This window comes from Artemia franciscana, chromosome 4, assembly GCF_032884065.1.
Source record: "Artemia franciscana chromosome 4, ASM3288406v1, whole genome shotgun sequence".
Lineage (NCBI taxonomy): Eukaryota > Metazoa > Arthropoda > Branchiopoda > Anostraca > Artemiidae > Artemia > Artemia franciscana.
The window spans coordinates 32,947,786-32,966,754 of NC_088866.1; the positions used below are offsets into that span (position 1 = coordinate 32,947,786).

The 18,969-nt window shown below is 37.0% G+C and overlaps 1 protein-coding gene across 1 annotated transcript in view; it reads right to left on the reverse strand.

Annotated features, from left to right (window-relative positions):
• Positions 1-18,388, reverse strand: part of LOC136026313 (myosin-2-like) — a 62,495-nt gene extending 44,107 nt beyond the window's left edge. Inside the window, exons 1-3 of the mRNA XM_065702734.1 lie at positions 18,181-18,388; positions 9,755-9,844; positions 326-763 (exon numbers count right to left, since the gene is read on the reverse strand). Of these exons, the coding sequence (XP_065558806.1) occupies positions 326-763; positions 9,755-9,844; positions 18,181-18,312 (660 nt within the window). The 5' untranslated portion in view covers positions 18,313-18,388. The remainder of the gene's footprint in view (positions 1-325; positions 764-9,754; positions 9,845-18,180) is intronic.
• Positions 18,389-18,969: the final 581 nt, after the last annotated feature.

An 18,969-nucleotide genomic window follows, 5' to 3' on the forward strand; every position in this document is an offset into this window, starting at 1 on the left:
AGAGAGGTAGTATATTTTAGATGTTAGCTCTTCCTTCTACCCCTCCCCCCCAAAAAAAAAAAAATATGTGACAAACTTAGGGGTTCCGCCCACTTTTCCGTGACTTTCATATAATCTGCTAGATTCGGCAGATGCACGTCTTCCCGTGCTCCAAACTAAATTCCAAATAAATTATGTTATATACTGATGCAAGCTGGATGTCAAATCCATAAGCAATCATGGTACGATGCTTATTTATGTGTACATTTTTGTATTTAGGCGGGTTTATCTCTTATAACCCCGTCTAAGTCAATCCCTAGAAAACATAGTAAATCTTTCAGTGTACCTTGTTCATTATCCTCCCAGTGCTATGAACATCCACCACTATATCCAATGAATCTAATCGCTTTAGCTGGTGCTCATTTGAACTCTGTTCTTGATTGGCCACCCATGCTAGTACCTCAAAAGACTTACTAGAAGTAGGTGACGATGGTCTCTCTGATGCTAGAGACCTTTCTTCAAAGAGTTCCATGCTTTTATGATGTTTAGTCAACAATTCATCAACATCAACTTGTTTAAGACCTATGTCAACAAAAGATGAAATCTGACCATCAGCCGACGAGGCCATAGTACCACCCGACGAAACAATTGTATTGCTGATTGGATCTGTTATTTCTTTTGTTGATGAATGAAGCCATATGTCAAACGACGTTTCTCGAAGATGAGCAGGGAAAACATCTACTCGCACTGCCTCATTTGTTGACAAAACACGATCAGCAGCAGTCTAAGAAAAGAACAGATCTTCCATGATAAAAACTTAACAATTATAATAAATAAATTAATAAATAGCATACGATAAATGTTATCCAATGTTATAATAATATGATATTAAAATCAATAAAAAATACAACAAAAAATATCTGTAAGACTATCATCAAACTTTAAAATATATAATTTTAATTAATAGACAAAAAAATGCCTGTGATCAATGACGAGATTTTTCTTACGTTTTTTTCGTATAATTTACTATAATTTTTTTTCTCAGTTTTTGCCCGTCCTCCTGAAATGTATATTTTCTTGTTTGCAAAACTTATTAAAGTCTTAGATCTTTTCAGGTTCGTTGTTCCTATTCAGCTACAATGTGGTATTTATGAGTACCACAAAGAAAATTGCATAATTTCCGAGGAAGAGTCAAGCTTAGAGCTTCTGGCTGATCGACAAATTTAGAATACGATTTCTTGAGTTGAGAACCAACCAACTTTTCGTTTGCAAAAGAGAAGAAAATCTCCAGTCTTCATAAAACGCTGGGTTTTTTCACAAGTTTTGTTTGACTGGCTCTTTGGCTAGAAGACCTTACCTTAGACCTTCCTGTGCCTCATGAGGCGATTAGGGCATATAAAAAGAGTCGCCAGTCATCTCTCATCACTGCGACCACCCAGACATTTTCCCATTCAGATTGGATTGAGCCATTGAGGTTTGTGAGGTCAGACCAGTAGCTGCTTCCTAGGGTGCTTTTGGGGCGTCCTCTTCTTCTGGTACCACGGGGCTGCCACTGAAGGACGACCTTTGGTAGTCGAGTTTCAGGCATGCGGATCACACGACCAAGGTATGTCCACTTCCTATATTTAATAACTTTTGTTATCAGTGGCTGAGATGTCTTCTGTCGTATAGTAGCGTTTGTTACTTTTTGGACCAGTGAATATTTAGAATGCGCCTTAAAAACATATTTTCGAACGCAAGGAGTTTCTTTTCAAGTATTTGATCTATGTGCCAAGTTTCAGAACCATAGCAAAGTGTTCAGAGGACGTTGTTGTTGAACAGCCTCAGTTTAAGTTGGAGAGATTACATCTGGCTGTGCCAAATTTGAGACGGTCTCCTGAAAGATGCATTAGCCTGGCCAATTCTTAGATTGACTAAGCTAAGAATTTTGAGTCTTCATTTAGTCTTCCAAGTGCGAACACCTCTTTGGATTTATTGGATTGTATAGCCTGCTTTGGACTTGTATTAATTAAGTGCTATGAACTTGAATTAACTCAGTGACCGTAGCTAATTCAGTTGTTATTTCATAATATTTGCTATGGTGGAACTTGACCTCAATTCAGAATGAAAACATTTTTTTTTATTTTAAACTTGCATTAATTCAGTGGTTTAAACTCAAATTATTTCAGTGAATTAGATAATTTTTGGTTTCAAATCATTAAAAAGCGTACCTGGAACAAGCAGAAGAGGAGAAGGAACCTCCCACAAGTGACGTATTGTACCCACCGGTATTAAGTTACCAGTAAATTGCGGAGAAAAGTTGAGGGGGTCCTTACACTTCCCTTGTTCCTAAGTTCCTTCATTCATTCAATTAGTCAATCAGCACAAGGAAAATGGACTCTGATCTTGAACCTTCGGAAAGTTTAGTTTTTTACCCCGTTCTGAACTTTCTTCAGTATAGCTTGGAGAGAGGAATAGAAGGTGCAGTTATTTTAAATAAGCTGTTGACTCTTTTCAGCTGGCTGATATTCCAAAGGGGAAGAAGCTGCTGTGGGAAAAGCTGTCAATTACGGATAATTGTCCTAAACACACGGGACCAAATGCTCTAATGAATCACCCGAACGAGATGCTTGAATATCATTCCTGTTTTCGAGATACGTTCCCCCACAGAGGTTCCATGTTTGCCTGCAGTAGCCAATTCTAGGCTCTTGGCAAAAATTAACACTCTTCAACAGACCTTGCTGCAAATTAAAGGTAAGGTGACTGCTTATGATCTCCACTTCCCACGATTACCAGGAGACGGTGCTGCTTCTATTCCAGTTGTAATGAATCAAGCGACAATTGTTATCACGAAAACACCACGTGATTTTGACAATACATCGAAATGAAAAATTGTGATTGATAATAATTGCCAGACATGAATGTGTTGAGAATATTCGTGCCTCTGGAGACAGAATAATAGTGAATATTGATAGCGTTGAGGCAAGCGGCTTTTGCGATTCAGCCCGATCGGTCTTGCGTGGATCGGATGTGAAAGTTCTGGAAAGGAAGTTCTACCGGAATCGCAAAAGGGATTGGCGACTCGTTTGATTTATCTCTGTTCAAGAACTTTTCTGGAGTTGCTGAAGCCATCCAGATTGGAAATTCCCGGTGTGTCAAAATTGCTTTTAGTGATCAAGGGTCTCTTATTTCGGCTCTTAGACTGGGTTTGAAAATTAAATATGAACTGGTGTGCTACCACTCATTTGAGCATTTTTTAGCTGTAAGACTTAGTGACTACTGTCCTAATTAATGCTTACCTGTCGCATGATAAAAAGTCGGTACTGTCGTTCTCGAGTTTTGCCAAGTCTTGTGATAAGCTACAAGGTCCAATTAGCGGCATTGAATCTCTTAGGTATTCATGGCTTCTTGCTGGTAATCTAAATTACAAAATTCACATATGATGCAGTCGTTGAAGCTCTTTTGTTTGAAGGAATCTAGGAGGCCGATATCGTCAGCGAAAACAACATCTACGAATCTCTTATTATCCAACTGGATTCCATGTACGTCGCAGGTCCAGAGAATATAATCAATGATAAGAATAAATAGCAGTGGTCATAGCAAACAACCTTGTTTCACAGCTATCTTGGTAAAAAAAAAAAAAAAAACGGTAATCCCGCCACTTGTCTTCACGCAGCATTCTGTGGCTTTGTAGAAAGCTTCAATGATTCGAGTAAGCTTATCAGGAAAACCGCAGTATTGGAGAACCTTCCCAAGTATTTGGAAATCTACAGAGTCGAAAGCTTTCTTGAAGTCTATAAAGACCTTGCAAAGCTTATTGCATTATTCATTCGCTTTTTCTAGCAGCTTTCTAAAAGTAAATAAAAGATCAGTGTATGATCAGCTTGTCCGAAATCCATGTTGCTCCTCTTTGAGATGTTCGTTCAACATTGGTTGAATTTTGTAAATAAGTATAGTCACCAATAGTTTGCTAGGTATGGATACAAGGCTGATACCTGTCCAGTTTTAGCACTCTGAAGTGACGCCTTTTTTTAATATTATGACGAGAGTACTTTTTGTCCAATCCTTAGGAATTTCTTCTGTTCTCCAAATTATAGAGAACACGTGATCTATATAGTTATACACGCAGCTAATGAGCGTTTAATTATTTCAGCAATTCGGTCTTTCCAAGGGGACTTTCCAGACGTCAGCTTCTTAGCTGTCTTTGATATCTCCCCACTTGAGGGTTCTTTAATATCAACGGCTAGATTTAGAAATGGCGTGTGTTCTATATCTGGATTTCACGCAGGTAGTGGTCTATTTAACAAATTTTTGATATGCGTCACCCAGGCTTCGTTTACTTTATCAGGGTCAGTAAGAAGTCGTCCAAATTCTTCTTCGACGGTTCCATCTGTCATTTGAACGTTTTACAACTATCTCATTGGTGTTGTGACACACTGACCGGAAGTCTCCCAGTCTAGTAGCTTCTTCAGCCTTCTGAGCTTTCTGTTCAAGACTAAAGCGTTTATTAGCACGGACGCTATTCTTTATAGCCTTACCAAGCATAGCATACTCTAATCCAACAGGGTGTCTCGCACCAGAGGAAGGAGTGCTGAGAAGAGATTTCTTTTTGTCAGCCCTCTTCTTGATCACATCCCACGATTCGATGGAGATTCATTCATCCTTTGGCGACCTTTTTATACCAAGCGTTTCGTAGGCAGTATTATAGTAGGCTTTTCTGATATCAGTCTAAGCTGTATCTGGACTTTCATCTAGCAGCAGACCCAGGGTTTCAAATCTGTTGGTCAGTTTTAACACAAACTGTGACCGAATTTCTAAGTAACTCAGTTTCTCGCAATCATAGGGCCACTGCCTAGCTGCCCTCGCCTTTCTTAGGGCAGACAACTATACTCTGACTTTTGCAGCCATTAGGCACGGTCAGAGAAGAAGTCATCACATAAACGCACGCACATCACATAACGACGTCTGCCACTTCTTACCAATACGAAAGTGGTCGATCTGGTCTTTGTGACAAAATCAAGTGAAATCTAGGAATTTTTATTTCTAAACAAGTTCACAACAACAATTAACAAGGCTGTCAACCGGCCAGCTGAATCTTTGTGCAAAAACAAAAGATTAATCAGACAACAATTTGAGTTTTAAACAGATACCACAGTTGGATTTTAGTCCGTTTTCAGAAAGGGAAGCTACTTTTTTAATTTGTATAATTTAAGGTGTAAAATCAGGAAAAATACTAACTTTAAGATGTATTAATACATTTTCTATCTCTTTAAAATAAATTGCGGAATTGCAGTTTTTCAGAATAAGCTTACGTTTTGGACTGAGTCCATTAGTGAACAAAGCCTCGATATAGTCTGAACTGACAAATTCAGAATAGATTAATTAATTCTTTTCAGTGCAGATTTTGATCAGTTTTAAAGCTCTAGTCTTAAAGCACGCAAAAACTCTAGTTAAATTTAACTACTACTACTACTACTACTACTACTACTACTACTACTACTACTACTACTACTACTACTACTACTAATAACTCACTGCAGCACAAAGCCGCCTGAGGCCAACACAGCCACGCACGCTCCTCCTCTAACCTAGTCTATTTAAAGCCTCCCTCTTTACACCCTCCCAGGAAGTTCCCATTTCCTTTAAATCTTTATTTATGACATCCTCCCAACCCAGACAAGGACGACCTGCTTTCCGTGTAGCCCTAGACGGTTGGCCAAAAAGGACAATCTTCGGTAATCTGTCATCCTTCATCCGTAGAACGTGGCCTAGCCATCTCAACCTTTCTTTCATTATAGCCCCAAAAAGCGGGATTGAACCACATTTTTCGTACAACCTACTGTTTGAAATACGGTCAGTCAGCCGGGTACCCAGAACAATCCGTAGGCAATTTTTCTGGAAAACATCTAGTAAATTTTCATCTGCTTTTCGGAGTGCCCATGCTTCAGAGCCCTATTTGACCACTGTCATCAATGTAGCTTCCAGTATTCTAATCTTGGTATGTAGACTTATCTTTCTATTCTTCCAAACTTTCTTTAACTGTGAAAAAAACACCCTGAGCTTTAGCTATTCTACTTTTAACATCTTCACTGCTCCCACCATCTTTACTAATAATACTACCAAGGTAACTCAAGCTCCCAACCTGATCAATCTTTTCGTTACCTAATGTCACCTGTTCATCTTCACTTATTCCTAGCCTTAGTGACTTAGTCTTCTTAACATTAATTTTCAAGCCTATTTTAGCACCCTGAACTCGTAAAACCTCTAAAAATTCATTCATTTGGCTCACACTTTCATCTAATATGCATAAATCATCAGCATAATCTAAGTCCAGGAGCGTTCTTCCTCCCCATTTGATTCCATGGTCTCCAATTGCCTTTCCTGTGCTCCTTAAGACGAAGTCCATCCAAATGATCCATATAAAGGGGGATAGAACACAACCCTGCTTAACTCCTGATTTAATAGAAAACCAGTTGCTAACCTCATTTCCTAGCTTAACCGCAGCAGTATTATTCTCGTACATAGCGCAAATAACTTTAATGTATTTTTCTGGTATACCATATAACGATAAGACCTTTGTTAACGCTGTTCTATCAACATAATCGAAAGCTTGCTCATAATCGATAAAACTAAGGACCAAAGGTGTTTGACAACGAAGGGACTTCTCAATTATTAAACTAAGAGTGAAAACATGGTCGACACATCCTCTACCTTTTCTAAAACCGCATTGTTCTTCCCTTAAAACTTTGTCTACAGCATGTCTCAGTCTAAAAAGTATCATATTACTCAGTAATTTGCTACCTACAGAGACTAGACTAATGCCTCGATAATTACGACACTCACTCTTGTCACCTTTCTTATAAAGTGGTTTAACTAAGGTTTTCCTAAAATCATTGGGCACTTCCCCTATTTCAAAAATCATGCTCATAATCTTCGGTAGCTTATTCCTAACCTCAGAGCCACCATATTTAAGAAACTCATTAATCATACTATCAACACCTGGGGCCTTATTATTTTTTAATCCTTTTAGTACTGTCGCTAATTCTTCCTCACTAAACAAATCTTCCTTCACATTCAAGGTATCACAAACTTTTTCATTTTCATCTATATCTTTTCTTGCAACTGTATCTCTGTTTAGCACATTCTCAAAATGTTCCACCCATCTTTCTTTAACTTTTTCCTTATCACTAATTGTGGCCCCATTTTTATCTTTAACTGGGACTAGTCCGGATTGGCTACTCCCTTTCAATTTATTAACATGCCAGTATAATATTTTACTATTATGCCGTCTAGCCGCATCTTCCAGATCCTCAGCAATTTTATCCATCGCCTCCACTTCACATCTCCTTAGTTCATATTTTAATGCTTTCTCCACTTTCTTTACATTCCTTTTGTTTTCATACAGCCTATCACTCAGATAATTCTTATACAAACCCCTTCTACTCTCTATTAAACCTAAAGCTTTTTCACTAATATTCCTAGTTGCAGTCTTAGCACTCTTCCCTAGGACACCATCAGCAACTTCAGAAATTGTTTTTCTGAAATTATTCCACCCATCTTCCACGTTGTCAAATTTTAAACCCTCAAGTTTAGTACTCAACTGTTCCTGGAATTTTTTTCTCAAATTTTCATCCTGAAGTCTACCAACATCATAACTTTCCGGGAGGGAGTTACCCTTCCGAATTTTCAGCTTTAAATTAACCTTAGACACTACTAGATGGTGATCTTTACTTTTAACATCAATAACGGCACTCCTATACACCCTAGTATCTTGTATTGATCCTGCTAGTCTTCTGTTTACTATAACATAATCAATAAGGTTTGATGTCTTACCATCACGTGAATACCATGTCAACTTATGGGCCATTTTGTGACCAAACACCGTATTGGTTATAACTAGGTTGTTATACCTACAAAATTGTAAAAGCCTATAGCCATTACTGTTTTCTTTTCCTACACCAAATTTACCTAGGCTAGGATACCATCTATCCCTATTTCTACCAACCTGAGCATTAAAATCTCCTAGCAAAAACACCATATTTCTACCTGGTACCCTGTCTATTTGCTCCTGTAACTGTAAGTAAAAAGCATCTGAGTCACTAGTATCTCCATCAGTTGGTTCAATGGGGGCATATACTACTATAACTGATACCCTAAACTTTTTAGTCATAAAATGAGCAATTAGTATTCTATTATTAATACCTTCCCAGCCTAAACAAGACTTAGCAGCTTCCTTATTCATCATGAGCCCTACTCCCTGTCTATGTACCCCATCCTTCCTGCCTGAGTAAACAAATTCTATGTCACCTAATTTCATGCTTCCTACCCCTGGGATATGAGTTTCTGAAACTCCTAATAAATCCAGTTCAAACCGTCTGAATTCGTCAGTCAAAATGTCGATGCGATAGTCATTTTTTAACGTCGTAACATTCCAAGTTCCAATTTTCATGTTCTTTAAATCTTTGAAATTATTTTGGCCTCAAGAAAAGCAGTGATCCCGGATACCAGTGCAGGATGGGGACCAACATATCTTCTCAAGTCTAAACCAAAGCGCTTAAGCCGGCTTAGAACCGGACAGCAAGAAGTCCCTTGGGCACTTGTGATGAGGTCGGAAGAGCCAAGAGCTTCTTCCCACCAAGTTTCATTACGATCTCCCCACTCTAACTGTTTTCAAAGATTTCCGGTTTTCCCCTCCAGCTCACCCCAATGTCACCAGATCTGGTCAAGATTTAAAATAGCAGCTATGAGACACGAGATCCTTCTAAATATCAAATTTCATTAATATCCGATAACTCGTTCGTAAGTTAAAAATACCTCATTTTTTTCTAATTTTTCCGAATTAACAGTCCTCTCCCTCTCTCCCAGATGGTCGAATCGGGGAAACGACTATTTTTAATTTAATCTGGTCTGGTCCCTGATATGTCTTCCAAATTTCATTGTCCTAGCTTATATGGAAGTGCCCAAACTAGCAAAAGCAGGACAGACAGACCTACACACCGAGAGAAATTGCGATCGCTTTATGTCACTTGGTAAATACCAAATCCCCTAAAAAACAATTTAGATAGGTCACGAGTTTGAGATAAGTCGGTTAGAGCCCTAATTTTGGGAAAGAACTCGTGTGACGTTAGTGACGACGAAAAACTGAGTGAACTTATATTTATATACAAATCATGTGTCCCCTGGGAGTGGTCGTATTGGTTTTCGTATCTATGACGAATGCAAAATTACACAAAAAGGCAACATGATTTGAACAAATAAAGAAGAAGGCATGGAACAAGGAACAAATCACTCTGAACAGCTACAGAAAAAGGCATAGAACAAAAAACAGCGAAGATCACATTGTTTTGCAAACGAAAATGCTACACAACAAAATCTGCAGTTAGAATTGCAAAACTACAATAGATTCAAGAAAGAGAATTCTTAGCTCGTCTGTGACTAATAAAAAGAAAGGATGAATTAATTTTTAGAGTTAGTGACGCGTTCAAAATTACACAAGATGGCATTACTCAGAACAGCAAAAGAAAAGGGCATAGAACAAGAAACAGCAATAAATCACATTGAATTGCAAACGGAAATGTGATTTAATACTAAAGATAATCCAATAATTATGCTATTACATAGTTTAGATGGTTCAGGAATTACAACAGAATAAGGAAAAAAGTGGAAAGGCAGGCAGAATCGTCACCAGAATAACACTAAAACAATGTTAAAAAGTAATAAATTGGAAAAAATTAATAATTTGCCAATTATTTAGAAGGATCCACAAAAGTAATAATTGGCAGAAAAAGCAGCTTACCTCTAAGGATTTTTCACTGGCAAGGATTTCACGAACAATTGATGTTCCATCTGCTGTAGGTTGATTTCTAATAGAACTATCCATCCTTACCTGTAAGAAGAAATGGTATAAAGAACAAAAATGATGCAATGAACAAACTGAGCCACTGAAAAAGAGCTCAAAATTTTAATACATTATTAAAAGAAGAGGAAAAATTCAAAGTAATACTATCTATGCAGAAAAAGAGCGATATTTATAGAAATGAACCAAGTTTAAAAGATCAAAAGTCCAAAGAAGAAACAAGTCCAAGTTGGGAATACTGCAAACACTGCTGAATAAGTGAGCACTCTTATCTTTACAAAAAAAGCTAAGATTTTGCAATTAAAATAGATGTAGAGCCTTAGAAAGTGGAGTAAAAACCTGCATAACAAAAACAACGCTAGCTTTGGTTGAAAAAATCTTAGTACAAAAAAAAAGAAAAATGGGCAAGTTTAGCTGGGTTATTCGAGACTTGGCTAGGTCAAAAACTTTAGCAATCATTCCCAGGAATAAAGAGATTGTAATTTTTCACAGAAGAGGGAAGAAAGCTGTAGAGGACCCAATAAGAGGGCAAAAACAGAGCTTTTCAGTTGTTGGTTTGAAACTTACGCCCAAAAGTGCCAGGGTTTGCAGATGGGTTGAAATAGAAAACTATTCAGGCGTTATTTGTCTCGACTGTCTATTTGCCTTGAAAGTTTCAGAATTATACTATAGATTGAAGGGAATTCTTGTTTCTGAAGGATGAGGGTTAGGTGGCCACAAAATGACCTGTAAACAGTTTGAATCTGGTCAATTGAAGACACCCTACAGACCCCAAGCCACGAGGACGCTCAAATAAAACCAGGCCGTGCATACTCCCTCCCCCCCCCACAAAACAAGAGCTAAGAGCTCATATGGCACTTATGACGAGGTCAGAAAAGTCAAGAGTCCAGAGCTCACACGGTATGAGCTCTAGCAAAATTGTAAGAATTAATGGATCGATTTAAAAGGAAAATCAGAGGCTTAATGCCGGTCAGGTTTTAAAATAAGAGGTCTGAGTCAAGAGGTCCTTCTAAATATCAAAATTCATTTAGATCCGATCACCAACTCGTAAGTTAAAAATACCTCAATTTTTCTAATTTTTCCTCTACATTCAGCCCCCCAGATGGTCTAATCTTGGAAAACTACTTTATCAAGTCAATTTGTACAGCTCCCTGACACGCCTACCAATTTTCATTGTCTTAGCACGTCCAGAAGCACCAAACTCACCAAAGCACTGAACCCCGCCCCCTAACTCCCCCAAAGAAAGCGGATCCAGTCCCGTTACGTCAATCACGTATCTACTACATTTGCTTATTCTACCCGCTTATTCTCTCCACTCTAATCGTTTTCCAAGATTTCAGGTTTCCCCCTCCAGCTCCCCAAATGCCAACAGATCTGGTCAGGATTTGAAATAAGAGCTTTGAGACATGAGTTCCATCCAAATATCAAATTTCATTAAGATCTGTTCACCCATTCTTAAGTTAAAAATACCTCAATTTTTTCAATTTTTCCAAATTAACAACCCCCAGCTCCTCCAAAGAGAACGGATCCGTTCCAGTTATGTCAATCACGTATCTATAGCTTGTGCTTATTCCTCCCATCAAGTTTCATCTCGATCTCTCCACTCTGAGCACTTTCCAAGATTTCTGGTTTCCAAAATTTCTTTTTCCCCCCTCCAACCCTTTATGTCCCCGGATCCGATACGAATTGAAAATGGAGAATCTGAGACATAAGATTCTTCAATACATCAAGTTTAATTAAGATCCAATCATCCATTCGTAAAATACCTTAATTTTCACGTTTTCCAAGAACTCCGGTTTCCCCCTCCAACCCCCCCCCCATTATCGTATCTGGTCGGAATTTAAATTAAGAGTTCTAAAGCACAAGATTCTTCTTGTGCTAAAACCTCTGAGACACGATATCCTTCCAAACATGAAGTTTCATTAAGATCCAATCACTCCTTTGTAAGTTAAAAATACCTCATTTTTTCTAATTTTTCAAAATTAACCCTCCTCCCCTCAATTCCCTTAAAGAGAGCGGGTCCGTTCCATTTATGTCAATCACGTATCTAGGACTTGTGCTTATTTTCCCACCAAGTTTCATCCCAATCCCTCCACTCTTAAGTGTTTTCCAAGATTTTAGGTTCCCCCCCCAATATCATCAGATGCAGTGGGGATTTAAATTAAGAGTTCTGAGCCAATTTATCCTTCCAAACATCAGATTTCATTAAGATCTGATAACCCGTTCATAAGTTAAAATACCTCATTTTTTGAATTTTTCCAATTTACCGTTCCCCCACTACCTCCCTCCCCCCCCCCAGATGATCGAATCAGAAAAACGACAATTTCTAATTTAATCTGGTCTGGTTCCTGATACGCCTGACAAATTTCATCAAGACAGACAAACAGACAGACTGACCAACCAACAAAATTTGCAATCACAATAGGTCATTTGGTAGACACCAAGTGCCATAAAAAGTGAAAAAACGACTGGAAACCAGAATTTTCCTAATCAACCTGAAATGTATATCGCTAAGTCCCTAGAACCAGAACAGTCAAACACAAAACAAAATGGAAGGAACCAAATGTTTCCTGGTTGAATTTGAAACCACCAACCCCACATAACCCTGAAACCTCTTAGCAATGCTCATAAGGCCCGTCTTACCTCTCAACCTCTTTGCTTTTAGGCATGTGAATGACATATTTATGCTGTAGTTGAACAATTGATTTTTGAAGGAGGAGTAACTAACAATTTTAGGAAACCCTTAATTACACAACTGTATAAGAAAGGTTATAAGAGTGAGTGTAGTAGTTCTCGAGGCACTAGCCGGGTCTCTATAGGTAGCAAATATGATACTTTTTAGAAGTAGATGTGCTGCAGACAAAGTTATAAGAGAAAAACAGTGCAGTTTTAGAAAGGTAGAGGATGTGTCAACCAAATTTTCACTCTTAGGTTAATAATTGAGAAGTGTCTAAGTTATTGAACACCTTTGGTACTCAGTTACATATACTGTGAGCAAGCGTTTTATTCTGTTGATAAGACAGCTTTAGTGAAGGTCTTATCCTTGCATGATGATGATGATGATCTATCTGCTGATGATGAACACTGTATATGTGTTCGAAATATCCCGTTAAAAAAAAATTTATATCTGTTCACTGCCAATTAAAAAGGTTTCATTCCTTTTTTGAACTGTTATACTTTCGTCATGGAAAGGCAGTGTAGTCTTTGAAGTTATCTTGAAAAGGCAAGGAAAGCCCCAGCTTCCTTAATTCAATGCCATCAAATGGTGAGAAAGAACTGGAGCTTGATTCCCAATAAGATCATATATTTATATAGGACAGTAATTAGACCTATTCTGTCATATAGAATAGGTGTTTGGGTCAATTCAACTCACATTTGTAAGCCTCACAGCCCCCTTAATAAGGATGCAAAGGCTAGCATACCTAATAATTACATGAGCATATCATGAAACTACAACAACATCCATAGAGTTTATACTGGGGCTTCAACCCATAGACAATATTCTAGAGGAAAAAGCAGTTAAAGTTCTGTCAGACTATGGATGATCTGTCTATGAGCCCACAGCCCTCTTGGCTAAGTGGTTGGCCTGCTGGTGTGAGAATTCTTTGTCCAAGCGCATAGGTTCAATTCCTGTTGTGACCAATTATATGGCTGAGGACGAGGGTCAGTGGCGTGGGTCAACTCAGCCAGAGTCGACCCAGCTCTAAGTGGGTACCTGGAAATCATGTGAGGGAGGTAAGCAGGAAGGGTGTGTGAAAGCACAGGATGGTTGGCGCCTGCCCTCCATTGCTCTTCCTGGCTGAAGGGCCATGAAATGGGGATCAGCACTGCTGGTTTGGACCTTAAGGGTCTATGCCGTCTTACTTACTTACTTCTTAAAATGAACCCAAAGACAGCAGATACAAAATGGGAAGAAAAAAGAACATGTTGGCATCTGTAGCTCATTGTTTCAGTGCAATGAGCTGCAGATGCCCAAAGATAAAACTATCCCAATAATAAAATCAGAGAGGCAATTGGCAGCAGGTAACAATCTTTTCTACCCTACATAGTGCTACATACAAACATATAAACTACATACATATACGTAGAAACATACTTTTCTCTAGCAAGGAAAAATCTCTTAACTGCAGCCTTGAAGGAAGCCAGATGACTCAAATTTCTTATTTCAATTGGAATAATATCCCACACAGAGGGGGCAAAATTTCTAATTAAAAAAGAAGCTCTAACCATATTTCTAAATGGGTATACCAGATTTGATGTCCCTAATGTATCATGGCTATGGACATCACTATTCATGGGAAAAAAAATTCGAAAGAAGAGGGAAGGACATTAATGATACTTTTATATGTGAAAATACTAACTTGGCAATTTTTTTTTTTGAAACAACAAAAAAAAGTGTAAAGTTAAGTGTCAAAAGTTTAGTGTAAAGCTCCTTAATATTATGAGTAAACAAAGTTTTAGATGACAGAAGTATAAAGGCTTTATGTTGGATTTTTCTATAACAGGACACAAAATTACTAGCCCATACAGAGTAACCATAACAAATGTATGAGAAAAAATAGTGAAATAAAGCAATCAAAGAATTTTCTGGGATACTAGGCTTTTAATTCGGCAAAGCACACCCAGAGATCTGGACAACTTTGAAGCTATAATATTTGAATGTGTTTTCCACAATAGATTTTCATCAATCCAAAACCCAAATATTTTGTTACCTTTACTCTTTTTATTTGATTTCTATTTAATATTAATTCTAAATTAGTTTCAATACTAGAGATTCAAGAGAATGTAATTAGTTTTAGTATACTTTAATGTCAAAAGATTGAAATCTGTCCACTCAAAAAACTCAGTCATTGCCATTATCATTTTATCAAAAAGTAGATCAACTGATGGAGCAGCTACATATAAAAGGGCTACATCTAAATTTTATCAAAAAGTAGATCAACTGATGGAGCAGCTACATGTAAAAGGGTATCGTCTACAAAAAGGGTTATACCAGCCTCTGGCAAATAATACTTAATCTAATTTATAAAAATTGAAAATATAAGAGGACCTAGCATAGAACCTGGGGTATTCCACAAGTTATAGAACTAGCTGCAAAAGTAGAACACCCCTTCACTACAATTGGCTTCTGGTCACTTAAATAAGGTTAAAACCAAGACAAACTCTTTCCAGTCACACTGACTTTTTTCAGCTCAAGTAATAACTGTTTATGGTAAAGCATGTCAAAAGCCTTCTTCAGATCCAGGAATAAAGCAACTGGAATCAGTCCTGCTTCAAACAACCTATTTATCCAGTCAACAAGTTTAATAGTTAGACATTCTTTTCTGTAACCAAATTGGGTATTTATAAGAATTTTACTACTTTCAATGTAATTAGTTAGCCTGGATCCAATCACCTTTTCATATATTTTTGAAAAAAAAGGGAGGATAGAAGTGGGTGTTTTGTTTAAAGGTTTGTCTCTCTTACCTCCTTTGTGCAGTGGTATTATATAGCCACCTTCAAAACTTCCCAGAAAATTCATTTTTCCATAGATTTATTAATCAAATTACCTACAACTGGTGTTATAAATGGTTTAGCAATCTTAAGAGAAATCCTGTATACACCAGTTGAATTTGATTGCATTCTACTGATAATTTTACTCACTTCATTTATAGTACAAGCATTAAAAACCAACTGACTTTCTACTGGAACTTCCAATCTACTGGTATTCCACTAATTCCAATTTCTACTGGAACATTCTTTTCCAAGCATCCTTGCAAAGTTTCACTCTCTCAATATAAAAATATTCACAAAAACAACTGGCAATATCCTTTGGAGTAGTCAAATTCTCCCCCCCCCCTCTCTTATTGTAATATATTAATAACTTCTATTTTATCCTTTTGAACCAGGAGTACATTTATCGTTTTCAATGTGTTTTTTTTCATATCCCATCTGTGCTTTGTAAATTCATTTATAAATTAATTTTTTCAGCTTTCCATTTCGATTTGTTTTAAGTATTCTGGCAAATATTAAACTGCTGACAATTAATGACACATATTTCACCTAGGTATATTTTATACAATTCATTTTTTCAGCTTTTAGAATTTAGATTACCCTTCTTTGGGAATGTTGTTCTATCCCTTTTAAGTCTTCTACAGAGACATTTCTCATTCAATATCTTTGTAAACATTGCAATAAAAATATCATACATAACCAACAGGTTATCTTCTTCAAAACTGGAGTAAAATCTACATCACCCATTAATTTCTCAAATTTTTTGAAGTTATCTTTTCTTAATTCATGAAAAAATGTTTTATTTATTTGACCAGCCTTAGATATAATCCTGTAAGATTTTTTATTTTACTAAAAAGACAGAGATGGTTGGATTTATCTGTAAGTAAAACATCAGCATATGAACTTTCAAGCAGCTTTCCATCCATAAATATATTATCAATCAGCATTGCAAACTTATCAATTACTTGTGTAGGGATAGTTACCAGGGGGTACTGGAATGGTGAAATCACTGAATTAAGAAAATCTGGATAGCTTGTACTTTTAAGATGGTCAATATTGAAATCGCCCATTACTAGTTTATATTTATGGTCATTATTAAATTCCTCCATCTCCTCAATATAGATATCCTTATTAAATTACTATGTCTTATAGACATAACCAAAAACTACACTTTTTATCAGATTTATCACTGATTTCAATAAGAAGAGTCTCAAGCCTTCCTTCAAGCCACAGTATTAGATCCTCCCTCACCAAATGCAAAACTCCTTCCTTTATCAACAAAACCAGACCCCTTTGATCCATAACATGACATACTGATCACTGAGTGACCTAACTTTCAAGATGGCTGAACTATTTTCTAGCTTGGCTAGTACATGGCCACCATCAGTCCAGATATTCTTAACTCCCCATTTGTCAGGTGCCAGATTCAGCAGTTACTTGCCATTTGGGGTTAAATACTTTCAATCTGGCCAGCTTCTTTTTGTTCATGAACATGTGCTTTGCATATTTAAAAGAATAAGTGACAAGAATGGACAGGAGAATATTCTCTGCTGAACTAACTCAAGTGTGTAAGCATTCAGTTGAATTGGTGTCACTAGCAAGGACTAGCAGCAGAGAATATTCTCTGCTGAACTAACTCAATTATGTAAGTGCTCAGTTGATTTGATGTCACTAGCAAGCACACAGATCCCCATCTTAGCATTGAATAGCTCTAGGATGCTACTGATCAGTGTTTCTCCACTTATCTGAGACAGTCCATGGCTTGGAAGAATGTTGAATTTTCTTTCCTGTTCCAAATTTTTGTTGCAGTATTTGAGAATTCTGACACAATTTACCAGCACTGTTATTTGAACTTGAAACCCCTTGAACATCTTTTCAATATTTGAAAATTTAAAACTGTAATCTAGACTGATTGCGTTTTAGACCTTGGTGACAATAATGTTAATTACTTGTTCACTGATCATGCTTTTGCTGCCTAAACATTACTCAATCACCTGTTTGTAAATATCCTGACAAAGATTATCTTTCAATTTGGCAATTTCAATCTGCAAATTTAATAGAGCAGACGAGAGTGAAGAAACACTGTTTGTTGAAGCAGCACCAGAATTTCCCATTATTTCTTGATACACCTTCAGAAAAGTGTCAAGTTCAGTAAAAACACCTTGGGCTCCTTTTGCTTGTTTGTTTTTTCTTTGAAGCTTTGGCATAATTCCCTTTGGATGGCAAAATGAATCCCTTACTCATTGATGCTTTTTTGTGTGATCTATAGAATAATACTTGATAAGATTTTCCTTTCTTTGATGCAGTAATACCAACTATTTTAACAGTCCACAAAGGATAGCTGTAGAATATACCAAATGCAACATTATTAACTCTGTATGAAATCACAAACTTGATAATATCTAATTTCCTGATTCTCAATAATGTCTAATTTTGTAAAGCAAACCCATCAAACAGGTTTTTACATAGCAAGTATTTATTGACAGCTAGCTATTACACAAGTAATATAGTCTATAAATAATAGCCTATTTCAATTATTCCACTTTTTTGAACTTCTATAATCCCTGAAGGTCACAGTCAAAATAGTTCAAACTGTTGATAGTGATAAAAGGCTGTAAAATATCAAAATAATAATCCTTTATGAAACTCTGGATAAACAATAGGCCTATACACTGGTTTTGATCTTAAAGGTCAAAGGCAGATGAAAGACTGAGTGTAATCATTATGCATCAATAATTTTGTAAAATGCTAATTATAGTCAGTTTCAAATTAAGAGAAGTTTAAGGAAATTTAACCCTGAAACTTTTATGACACTATAAAGGATAATGGTATGCCTAATGGTAGAATATTAGGGCCATATTTGATTCATTTACCATATCAGCATCAACTGCAATGTTTGGGACTCCCTTCCCACCAGTTTGGACAGGATTGACCTGATCAATACATTCTGTATTATCAAGGGTGTTGATAATGTGGACTGGGTTGATTTCTTGAAGAACAGTCATTACTCAGCCACTTTACAAAACTTTTATAAACCCTATCAAGCTTTTCAAAATTTCAAGAAATATGACACCCTTTACAGTGTTGCCAACGCTTCGGAAGAAACAGTACCACACAACGCTCCAAAATTGTACCACTGATTAAAAAATTGTACCATATCTATTTTTTTGCGTGTCGTGCAACGGGCAAGACGAAGTTTTTTTTTGGAAGACCTCCTTTCTCCTGCAGAGACCATTTTGGTGTCACTCCTCCAAATACCTATTTCATCTCCTCACCTATTTTGTGCCTACCCTACCGATGGTTCATCCTATTTACTGCTTCACGCTATATTATGACCGCAAGAGGCCAAAAACAGGCACTTAAATAAATGTGTAAAGGAAAACTTAAAACTCTAGAAGAGAAAACAAATAAAAACTATAATTGACTGGGCGTCCTGACGCCCAGTCAAATGTTATTGTACCATATTGTACCACATTTTGTAAAATGTACCAGGAAATTTTTGATTGTACCAGAATGTACCTTTAGAGGTGAAATGTACCAAAATGGTACAATTGCACCGCTGTTGGCAACACTGACCCTTTGTTGCCGATGGGACGGCATCATGGAGAGGTGTCATGTAAGTAAAAATTGATGTCTTTGGGGTATCCTTCCTAACGAAATGG